Source organism: Cyprinus carpio, chromosome A7 (genome assembly GCF_018340385.1).
Source record: "Cyprinus carpio isolate SPL01 chromosome A7, ASM1834038v1, whole genome shotgun sequence".
NCBI classification, from domain to species: Eukaryota; Metazoa; Chordata; class Actinopteri; order Cypriniformes; family Cyprinidae; genus Cyprinus; species Cyprinus carpio.
The window spans coordinates 29339391-29351813 of NC_056578.1; the positions used below are offsets into that span (position 1 = coordinate 29339391).

The following is a 12423-nucleotide window of genomic DNA, read 5'->3' on the forward strand; positions in this document are numbered from 1 at the left end:
ACACACACACACACACACACACACATTTTATATAATTTCTCCACAGACCCTCAGGTTTAGCGGGTGTGGTTACGTGATTTAAATGTGGGCGTGTTAAAGACCTGCACGCAGGAGATAAATAACATGAAACCAAAGGGTTTTTTTTTTTTTTTTTTGGACACTTTGTTTATTAACATTATATGTTAATCTATTTGTCCTACATTATCTATCATTGTACTAAATTAAATGTACTACATGAAAACAACGTTGAGGCTGGACAGGTAATTGGGCATGACGTCACACGATTAGCGGCGCAGCAAAGCGTGGTCGAGTTCAGGTGATGTTCAGGTTGAATTCCGCGCGCTGATTGTCTTAGACGATGGAAGCTTTTCAGGTGGCACTCGTCCGTACGAGGGGCTGAACATGAAGGCTACCAGCAGTCACGACTGTCTGAGACTCTGCGTACTGTCCTGTTTGTTTGTCCTGCACATATCTACGCGCGTGGCCGGGAACATGGCCTCTCCGACACATTTTGGCGTCGCCAGTACAGAAGTTCACCGAAATCGACAACCAAAACAGAGGAACTCTTATTTTAGACCTTTCCTAGAAAGCCAAACTGAAGATGAAGCTATGCGACTCATGTTAAGTCTTTACAGGATAGCGGCGGATGCAGATGGACGACCGAAACAGCACAAGTTATTCGGCTCCAACACTGTAAGGCTGCTTCAAGCGTCCACCACTGAAAAGCACTTTCTCCCGACCTCAAGAGGTAAACACTCTCTCTTATCTCATACACAAACTTTACAAGTACATCTAGAGCACATTATGCCTTCTGTTATAGGAGAGATGCTCCATGTCTGCACTCATTAAAAAAGTTGTATTGTTCCACGAAGAACCTTTAAACATCTATGGAACCTTTTCATTGCACAAATAATTCTTTATAGTCGAAATATCTATTTCAAATTATATATATATATATATAAGAACTGTTCACTGAAAGGTTCTTTTGGGAGTCCAAAATGATTCTTTTATGTAACCTTTATTTTAAGATGTATTGTGCAGTGTAGCCCTTTATTGAAACGAATGAAAGAACTGTTGTCTGATTATTTATTTTCTTTTCTCTCTCCTATCTGTAACCCCTGCTGGACTAGACCTTCAGTATACCTACACAGTGAAATATGAACTGAAAAACCTCTTGTTGGACAAATTGGTGAGGGCGTCTTTTATGCACCTAAGGTCACCTGTGTCATCGCATCTTCCTTATATCTGTGAGGCAAGAGTCACGTCACTTCAAGAGCTTCCTGCTGGTGACCGTGTCATCATGGGACCTCGAAGCCTGTGGACCGAATCTGATGTCACAAGCCACGTGTCCGAGTCGAAAGATGGCCATGTATCCCTCTTTGCCCATTATCGATGCATGAAACAAGAACATGCCAGGTCTATTACACATCCAAAACACTTCCCACCTCAACACCATCTTCAAGCTCCTGTTTTGCTGCTCTTCTTGGAGGAGAACAAGCAGCCTGTGGAATGGGGGAATCACTTCACGCCCCTTTCCCGCCCCAGGACCCGTCGGTCTAAGGAATCTGGGAGCATCGTCTCTGACATCCCCAACTACAAGCAAGGGTCGAACAGCGTGGCCAAAAACCAGTGCAAGCTGCACCCCTACCGTGTGGCCTTCAAAGATTTGGGATGGGACCACTGGATCATTGCACCCCACAAGTACAATCCTCGTTACTGTATGGGAGACTGTCCTCGTATCCTGCATTACGGCTACAATTCACCTAACCACGCGATCATGCAGACGTTAATCAGCGAGCTTGGTGTGGCAGATATTCCACTGCCTTCTTGTGTTCCTTATAAATACAAACCTGTCAGTGTGCTGATGATGGAGAGGAATGGAAACATAGTTTATAAAGAATATGAAGACATGATTGCAGACTCCTGCACCTGCAGATGACTTTGGGCTCAGGGTCAGATAAGGACAAGAACTGAATGGTCCTAAAGGACATTGTGAATTTGTACCAGCACATTTGGAGAGATAAGATGAAAGTAATGGCTATATTCGTTGCCATTTTTCATGCAGTGCTAACAGCATTCACACAGCGAGGTTTCTGTAAGACTTGAAATGTTGAGAGTGATCACTTCAGTCTCATCTCTCGCAGTACCTGAATTTTTGGTGATGTAGATATGAATAAGTGGATTCTGATTGTTAAATGAATGAGCTACTATCATGTATTTTTTCTTTTCTGTTTACTCTATGTATGTTCTTTGGTTTCTGTCTAGTGTGTGTTTGTGACATCTTTCATAATGTATTTATGGAGAGGAATGGAGTAGGAACATTTTGGCACTTTATTGAGGACACTGTACTGCAAAGTCTGTCTAAAGAAAATAGGAAAATGGAGAAAAAAAAAAATTATGAAGCATGAAAGAGCCCTGTCTGTTGACTTATAGGCTTTAGTGTTGTTGCTGTTTCTCTTTTGTCTGTTGCATTTGTATTCTCTTTCTGAATGCACAGATATTTTGCCAGTATTTGACAAAGGGCACAGTATTCGAATGCAAGTGGAGAAAAGGAGCAGATGCCAATTTCGCACTACCTCAAAGAAGATATCCAGTAAGAGATTGAAAAAGACACTTTCAGAGATGTATTTCTTAGAGGAGAAATGAAAATCTATGCACCTAAATGAATGTTTTAATCCCATGATGAAAGACGATGAAATAAAATAGGTATTTTGTATTTAAAAAAAAAAGAAAGCAAATTTACGCATGCTTTTGTGTGGTCATTCGTCTCTCTTTTGTGTGGTTATGGTTAGATTTGGTCAGTAGAGGGCTGTGCTTGAGCTCTAGTAATGCTGGTCTGAACTGGCTGCTTTGATGTTATAGAGCTGGTGTAAAGGTGGGTGAAAGTTCATTCAGAAACTTATGCAAGTGTTCAGCCTCTACGCAATATCAGGACAAGATGTTGACATACTGGAAGAATGTTTTGAACTTCCTTTTTTTTTAGTCGTCTTAATATTATATTGCATATAATGATGTGTACCAGAAAGACACAGATTTAAAAGAATTAGGAATGTAGGCAAACATTTAGTCTATGACATTTTTGACATGGAAGATGTTGATTGCTGTGGACCGTGTATATGCAGTACCTTTCAAAAGTTTGGGGCCCTTATGCTCACCAAGGCTGCATTTATTTGGTCAAAAATGTGTTTTTAAAATGTAATTTATTCCTGTGATGGCAAAGCTCAAATTTTAGTCTTCAGTCACATGATCCTTCAGGAAGCATTCTTATATGCTGGTTTGTTACTTAAGAAATGTTGAAAACATGTGCTGCTGTTCTTTGCTGAAATTTTTTATTTTTTAATTTCTTTTCATAAAATCTTGACCCAAATACTGAGCCAAACTTTTGAATGGTAATGGATGAAAATTCTACCAAATAGGTTAAAAATAAATAAAGAAAAATGTTATGTGATACAGTAAATTGTTAACCCAGTAGCATTAGTTATATGTAATCTTTACGTAATAATAAAATATCTCAAATATCAATATCTGGTAAAAAGATATCAATAGAAGCATCCACATTAGATTACACTAGAGTTCCATTTCCAGTCTATATTAAGAAGTATATAATATATGGTATATTATATACTTGTTTGTATAGATTGAAAAAGGTCTTTGCAGTTTGATGGGAAATTAATGTGATTTGTCAGTTATTTAGAGCTCCTTGAGACTTTTAATTACAGAATTTTGTCGTAGTCTATATATATATATATATATATATATATATATATATATAAATTCATGATGTTCACCATTAATGATGTCTCTAAACATCCCACAATTCAGTAAAGATTCTGGTAAAAAAAAGATTCTCTCATTGCATTAGAATTTAAAATTGTGCATGTTCAATGTTTCAGGAGCACAGTCAGTGGCCTCTATTATCGAAAAGTGGGGCAACGTGACAGTTCACAGAACAAGCATAACTCAATAAAGACCTAAAGAATGTTCTACACCACTTAAACCTTGCAAACATTCAGTCAGAAAACCTGGAAGAAGGGGGACGACAACAGTGCACCACAGAACTGTGAAAATCGCTGAAGAATCTGTGAGGTGCAGGTAACCTGAGAAGAACATGAGAGCTAAATTTAGCAGCTCCACAGTGCCACACAGTGTTCCACTGGCAGAACTGATCACAACCGCTGAAAAAAATAGCAGTCAAAGACCAATTAGAACATCTCTTTCCAAAGGTGACTGATCAGATAAAGAAGATACATAATTATATATATATATATTAAGTAATGAAGTTTCTAAAACGTTTGGAAACATTTATTTATCTTTCTGCTCTATAAACTTATAGGTTTCATCTTCATACTTTGTCACATAAACATAATTTATTAATATATCTTAACAAGTGCAAAATGATTGTAGTCGTGGATAAATGTGTAGTACAAAGCAGTCAACTCTTTGGCACAAATAGAACCTCATTAGCATAATCTATATACCTTTTAATATTCTGCATTATGTTGAGACCAATTTAAGATTTATCTTCACCCAAAAACACAAAAACAAACTGTATTACTTATTTTATGTCGATCAGAAGAGCCCTTAAGAACCCTTCTGTATATTACACTTATACAGTTGTGTCCATATATATATATAGACTACTGTATACATTTGGACATAGGCACAATTTCTACATCAGTTAAGCAGGTAAAAGTTCTGGAGTTGATTCAAAGTGTGCCATTTGCATTTGGAAGCTGTTGCTGTGAACCCATATCATGTGGTCAAAGGAGCTCTCCATGCATCAGACAATTGTTAGGCTTCAAAAATAAAACAAATCCATCAGAGAGAGATAGCAGGAACATTGGGAGTGGCCAAATCAACAGTTTGGTTCATTCTGAGAGAAAAATAATGCACTGTTGAACTCATCATAAAAAGGCCTGGACATCCACGGAGGACAACCATTGTGGATGATCGGAGGATCCTCTCCATAGTAAAGAAAAACCCATTCACAACATCCAGCCAAGTGAAGAACACTCTCCAGGAGGTAAGCGTGTCTGTGATCAAGAGAAGACTTCACGAGAGCAAATACAGAGGGTTTACCACAAGGTGCAAACCATTCATAAGCCTCAAGAATAGAAAGGCCAGATTAAAAAAGCCAGAACACTTCTGGAAAAGCATTCTTTTTATGTTTATGATGTGATTGATCACCAATTAAATCTATTTTTGACTATTTTTTCATCACAGAGGAACAAAAAAGATCTGAACAAGTCACAATTAAAGCCCCTTTTCTACACAGATGTTTTGCAAAGTGCAGGTATACTATATTCTTCAAACTGGGTGGAATATAACTGGATGAATCTGCCCAGGCCCTTTTCTCCTCTTTGGCAACTGATAATTTTTTTCAGTTCCCGGTGGGATGGTGTACTCTGTCTGCAATCTTTTGACTGTGTTCCAAAACTGACAAACATACCAAACTGGGACAGCAATTGCTGACCTTGACCCTGGAGTACTGAAGGAACACCCTGATGATATGCCATCATTTGATTTATATCATTCTGGGACCTGGGCATAGACTTTTGGACACAGGACATTATATTTTAGTAAATTTCTCTGAGACCCTACATGCCACAGTTCTGGATGTCCTGTACAGAGCACATTCAGGGCTTTTTAGGGATATCAAATGTTTAAAGGTTTGATCATAAACACACATTCTCCTCGTCTTTAAAAATGACTGATATTGACAGAATGATCAAATTTAGCACTCTTAGGGAAATCTGATAATATTTTGTAATTATCATTTAAATCTGACTAATTTTCAGATTGTTTGTCATAAAATAAAAACATCTCAGAAACATTTTATGGGGTTTCAGATCGGAATATGACTTTTTGTTATGAAATGGGGCGTAATTTTCATTCAGGACAAACATCAACAACACATTAATATGCATATTTGATGCAATGTATACCTCGTATAGAATGGGAATACCAATTTATGGACATTTTATGCACATACTGCATAAAGTAAAACAGTATAACAAATTATGTTATCTTTCAAAACATAGTTGAGAATCATCTTTGTACAGAGAAACCTAAAAACTGAACAAAAATAAAACCTTGTTTTTGCCTAAAAATGCCTTTTAATGTCTATTTTTTTATTTTTGAATAACTTAGTCCTGGCATCCTCAACAAGAATAAAATATGAATAAAATATATTTTTTAAAAAATGTTTTTTTCTTTATTTGTTTCTTATGCTCCAACAATGACATAAAAAAACAACAAAATTCACAAAACCTTTTTAAATTTTTTTTTTTTTTTTACGGTTCTCAGGAGGATATAGAGAGATTGTTAGGATAATGGATATGAAGAGTAATTTTTCCCCTGCAGCTGAACTCCTAAAAAAGTTTTCTTAAAGCTTCTGCTGGAAGGAATTTAGTTTCTTATCTTTCTCAAATGATTGAATGTTCCAGTATTGCTCCATAATCTGTTGTTCAGTACACAGAATTGTCTTTAAAAACCCTTCAGGGTTTGTTCATTAAATCTATGTAAAGAGATTTCATTTGCATTTCAGACTGCTAGTTTGTGTAAATCCATAATACCAACAGTGACCCTGAGAGGGGTCACGTCTGTGCAGATGGAGTTTGACACAGAATTCCTGGTAGAATAGCACAGGAAAGCTTCCTGATCATTATAAACACTTGATTGGTTGTTCCGTTCACCTCATTTAATATTGATTACCCAACCCTGCTAAATGTCTCAAAGGTTATTTTTTGTCAAGCTAGATTTACAGTGCATTTCAAATACTGCAACGTATATGTTTTCAGTGGCCTGAATCACACACTGTGTCACAAGTTTGACTATACAAGTAATGTCCTAACCAGCATTTCTGACTTTGTGAATAAAATGAGTCGTTCAGAGCTCTTAAATACACACAACTGTTCAAAGTTTGGGGTTGGTAAGACTTTTTAATGTTTTTTTTTTAGTCTGTTATGCTCAAAAATACAGGAAAAACAGTAATATTGTGACTGCAATTTAAAATAACTGTTTTCTATTTGAATTTATTTTAAAATGCAATTTATTTCTGTGATGGCAACGCTGATATTTCAGTATAATTATTCCAGTCTTCAGTTTCACATAATCCTTGCAGAAATCATAAGCACCTCTACTGTATAAAGAAACTGTTGAGCATATAGTTCTGTAGGGAAAGGATTAAAAAATGACATTAAAATACAGTGTATTTCCTGAACATAATGTGGTTCTCAACCTTTTGTTCCCCAAGGCCCCTTATAAGGAAATATTCCAGGGCCCCCAAACAAGACTTTTTGTCCTCAAAAAAGCATAAAAGTGATTCAAAACAGATTTTGCCATTTTAGTAAATTCACATTCATAGCAAACATGTGAGAGTGGAGTAACATATCTAAAATCTAAGGAGAAGAATGAGGGCTTCCTCTTATACATAGCAACATCTGACAGCACATTTAAAGATATGCGCTATATAGCACTTAAAGTGGTTCCCCCATGATTACAAGCCAATGAACAACTTTTTTGTTCAGACTGTATGTTGATTTGGTGCTCAAGACACATTTCCTGTACATTTCAGTGTTTGACTCATGTATATAATTATCTTACTACCTTTTTGTCCTTTTTCATTGTTTGTTTTATTCCTCACCCTGTATCATAAAAATAATGAATTAATCATATAAAATAATTTATTCACAATACAAAATAAATCAAGAAACATTTCATATTATTTTAGTATTATTTTCAGTTGGACTGCTTAATATTTTTGTGAAAACCATGGTACATTTTTGCAGGATTCTTTGAAAAGAATGTTCAAAAGAATGGCATTTACTTGAAATTTAAAACATTTGTAACATTATAAATGTTTTTACTGCTGCTTTTGATCAATGCAGTATGTCCTTTCTTAATAAAAACATGAATTACTTTTAGAAAAAAAACAAAAACTTTTGAACAGGGTTGTAACAACTACAAGCATATAGAAAAGAAAGGCCAGTCCTCAAATTGTGAAGTAATCAGGTGACCAGTGTGACAAGCTTGATCTCAAACACTTAACCAGTATAGATTTAGATGCAACATTGATCTCAACAAATCATGTTTGCCTCTCACTCAAGAAGAAACCTGCAGAACCACAATAAACCTTGAGCTCTATCACAACACTAAGACCAGTAAAGTGAGTAAGCTAGAAGTGTTTAAAACAAGGCCACCAGCTTATGAAATAGTACTGGGTATTATTTACATGAACTGACAATCCTAAGAGGATAAGCAGCATCATAGCCAGTAAACACTATGAGTCAGTGTGGAACCTTTGTGATGAGCTGGATCAGTGTTCAACTCATGTCTGACCCGCTGTCATTTTTCCTGCGACTTAGCCACAGCTTTTTTTCCCCTTTTGTTTTTTGTCTATTGGTTTTTCTTCATTAAAACACAGCAGATTCCGTAATCAGCCATTGTTCTTTTTCAAGGCCCTCGTGCATGTTTGAATGATAAAATGGAGACAGAAGAACTATGTCAACGGGAATTTTAAAGAAACAGGAAGGGAAATGTTAAATCTGATTTATATTATCTCATCTACACATTTAAACCAGTTTTTATATCAGTAAATACCACTGAATAGCTGTTTAAAATGTACAGTTCAATAAACTGTGGTAAAACATCACCGATTTCTAAAGAGTGACAAGCACATGTCCAAAATATGATTAATTTTTGTTCTTATCTCTCATTCCTCTCGTTCTTTCTTATCCTTTGCTTCTCTCAACTCTGGCTGCATTCTCTCCCAGAGTCCCAGAGGGCAGCTTATCCAAGTCACAAACATTAAGCAAACATGTGGCACATCTGGTAATGAAAAAGCAGAGAGACAGAGGCAGAGAAAGAGAGAGAGAGAGAGAGAGAGGAAGTTAAAGGGATGAGGGAGAGTCTCTCTTCTGCTGACAGGAGGGTATATAAGACAGTACATCGTCTCTGTCGTCAGTGTCGCTGTGAGCTCACTGTTACAGCAACTGAACTATTTCTCATTCAGCATGCAGGATCACAATCACAAACGGGCTCTTCTCGCCTGGTGCCTGCTGTTTTTGGTGCTTGTCCAGCAGGTAATTATGATTGTATTTTTTTTCATTTTTTTTATATTTTATAAATGATTTTGTTCACGGCTCCCTAAACTGTTGGCTTTTGATATTTATGTTAGTGTGTTCACTTCTTCCTTCAGTGGAATCTTTTTAAAAAATACTTTAGATGACCTAAAACATTATCGTAATATCATTAACATAATATTTTAATAATATAAACTAACCAGTTAAAATAATACATTATATATGTTTTTATATTATTGTTTAAGGGTGGAACCATTTTAAAGGAGCATTTTAAATAATGTTAAGAAATTAAAATCACATATTAGAAACCTAATAGTCAAAGTCGTAAAACATAACTACTTATACCATGGTTCGTCTGAATACTCGATTCTGATTGGCTGGCAGGTATGCATTAAAACCATTTAATGCACTACATAACCTATGCAGAAACACGTGTATAATTTTAGCTTATGGATATTACTTATTTAATATTACATGAGAGTAGAGCTGACTGACGCATTGTGTGTTTCAGGTGACCTGCAATCCTGTGCCAAAGTCAGACACACCTTCAACTTCTGTAGAGAAAGTTGAAAGGTCACTAAAGAGAACAGCTCGAATGACCCCATTATGGAGGATCATGGGCACTAAACCTCATGGCGCCTACTGCCAGAACAACTATGAGTGCTCGACAGGAATATGCAGGTGAATGCATTGTTTGAATCAAGTGTTTTGTCCTACTGACAGTACTTTCAAACATATCTTTTAAACAAGAAACATAAGAACTCATTGTCAATTTTAATTGTGTTCCACAGGAAAGGCCACTGTTCCTACAGCCAACCGATTCATTCCTAAAATGAAGACTCCTTCCTTCTCTGATCTGACGTCTCTACACCATCATGCACAACGAAAGCTTGATTCAGTGAGCAGCAGGAGGCAACTGAATGTGCAATGCAGTTAATCATCAGTTAGACATATAGTAAGCCACAAATGAGGCAATAGGTAAAGTTCTGAAGATTGTGCTTATCATAAGGTACATAACATGTGGACTATTTTAAGAGTGCAATGAAATCAACATAAACCTCATAATCTACCTGCACAGTGATATTGCTATATACAAGAAGCATTATTAGTGGGATTTGCATGACATTTTTGATAAACATATTTCAGGTGGTATTGGGAAGGTGATACAGTAGGTGTTTTGGGCCAGTTTTCCTGAACCAGATCAAGTCCAATCCCTGTTCTGGATGTCCATAGAGCAGTATAGAGAGAGTATAGCTAGAGAGAGTATAGCTTTTGGCACTAACAACTGATCTTAGGACTAAAATTAGTCCAAACCTGGAAACTGGTGTGTAGTATTAGATCATGTTACTTGTAAGCTAAATATGTAAGTGTAGGCAAATGTGTCTACTAGTGCCTTAGCTCAACCCAAATGTCGTTGAACCAAAGATAGTCTGGAGAAAAGGGACAGAGAAAGTGCAAAGGTTGCCATTATTGATTGTGCCTAGCCTATATATTATTAACCATTTGCCTCCATTCTTTGCCTTTGTCTGCGTGCTCACATTTTTTATTTTTTTATTTAAGACTCATTTACCTGTCACTATTTATGTTGTTATATACAAGCGTCTCCACCTCATCTCACAGATCAGGATTTACAAGCATCGTTTCAATATGGGATTACTTATTTATTGTATTTCTCTTTTCATTTTGTATGACTCAACAGCTCTTTTTTATGTATCTCTATATATCAATATAAGATTTATAAGTTATATTTACTGTACTGTAACTCTATATGTGCATCTCCATATGATTGAACTTTGGGGTTCTGAAATAAAAACATGTTCCGAGAAAATGGCTTTTATGTCATGAACTCCATTTATTGCATTTACCGTTGCACAGTTCGATGCAGTTTGCCAGAATATTTCACTGCTGCAGTTCCAGGAAAAACTTAATTCTAGTGCATTTAAAAATGTAAACATTTGTGAATTTGGCTTGAATAGCTGGACGGCGATAACTGTTACAGATTTGTCATTCAAGCCTCTGCAGTGTGATCAGGGTTTCTCAAGGTTAGCAGCACACAGCAGCTATTTGGCTGATATGGCACAGACCTCACAGAGGTTAGCCAAGCATGTGCAGTGCAGATTGGGGACTACAACATTCAGAGACATATAAATCAGTGATTCTGAAATGATAATAAACAGAACAAAAGAAAAATGACACTTTTCAAATGGCAAATCTTTTTTTGGCATTTTATCATTGACAGTTTTGTTGTTGGACAGATCAAGAGATATGAAGATCACGACATGAAGTCATTATGGTGACATGTTGAGGATTATGAGCAGCAGCTCAGCACTCAGCCTCGGTGTGCTGTTCACGCACATTCTGAGTGACGACGAACTCTGGAATTCACAGAACCAAAGTTGAGCAGGCTACTAGTGATCAGTGTCACTCCTCCTGATTTGTGTAACAACCATACCGTACTCATGAGGAGCACTGGAAAATATGACTTTTTCTGTAAAAATAATTTTAACTTTAACTGTAAAAGATTGTAAAATGCTATAGCAAAAAACTTTTAATTGGTTAATGGTAAATTCTCTTACTATTTTTTGTTATCAGTTATGTATATTATGGTTTTATGTTACAATTTATGTTGTTGAATGTTTATTGCATTATGTTAGTGTTGTGTGTGTAACCATGATGGTGTTTTGTATTTGTGTGTATATCATTAGGAACCCTACTATATATTAGTAAATAATGCTACTTGTGATGAATTTTGTTTTGTCATGTGGCTTTTTTTTTTTTTTTTTTTTTTTTTAAATTACAGTTTTTGACAGAAAAATGTACAGGTTATTCTGTAAATATAGTATACATTTTCTGCATTTATTATTTTATTTCATTTTTTCTGCAAACCACATTATTCTGCCAACCACCCAAAAATCAAGGATTTAAAAAAAACAAAACAAAACAAAAAAAAACGCAACCATCTTAAACATCCCAAAATAATTACTTTTCAGTAAAAAGGGTGTATGTTAAATAATAATATAGGTATACACATCAAAATAACAAGATAAGATTAGGGATAGTGCAATGATAAGCCAAAATGTCCAATTGTCTAAAATGATTTGGACGCAAATCACCATTCAGAACTAGAGCTGAAAGGGAGGAGGGGTGAAATTCTGAAATGCAAACAAAAAAATAAACAAAGTAAGAAATAAGTAAGTTTAATGATTGGAAATGTGTTAGGATGTGACTGCTGCCACTAAGTGGACGTGTGTGCGAGACACATCTTTATGATATCACAGATGTAAAAAAGAAAAGTAAATATACAGCTCTTTCGGTGAGTTTTGTGCAAGTAAATTTTGTT

The 12423-nt window shown here is 35.9% G+C and overlaps 2 protein-coding genes across 2 annotated transcripts; both read left to right on the forward strand.

Moving 5' to 3' along the window:
- The first annotated feature begins 189 nt into the window (after positions 1-189).
- Positions 190-2745, forward strand: LOC109094312 (bone morphogenetic protein 15-like). Its single transcript, XM_042760751.1, has 2 exons — positions 190-748; positions 1131-2745. Exons 1-2 carry the CDS (start codon positions 403-405, stop codon positions 1937-1939), a joined length of 1155 nt encoding a protein of 384 aa, XP_042616685.1. The 5' UTR covers positions 190-402; the 3' UTR covers positions 1940-2745.
- A 6181-nt stretch (positions 2746-8926) lies between these two features.
- Positions 8927-10913, forward strand: leap2 (liver-expressed antimicrobial peptide 2). The gene is made up of 3 exons (XM_019099090.2): positions 8927-9083; positions 9595-9764; positions 9875-10913. The coding sequence occupies exons 1-3, from the start codon at positions 9015-9017 to the stop codon at positions 9912-9914; spliced, it is 279 nt and encodes a 92-aa protein (XP_018954635.1). The 5' UTR covers positions 8927-9014; the 3' UTR covers positions 9915-10913.
- Positions 10914-12423: the final 1510 nt, after the last annotated feature.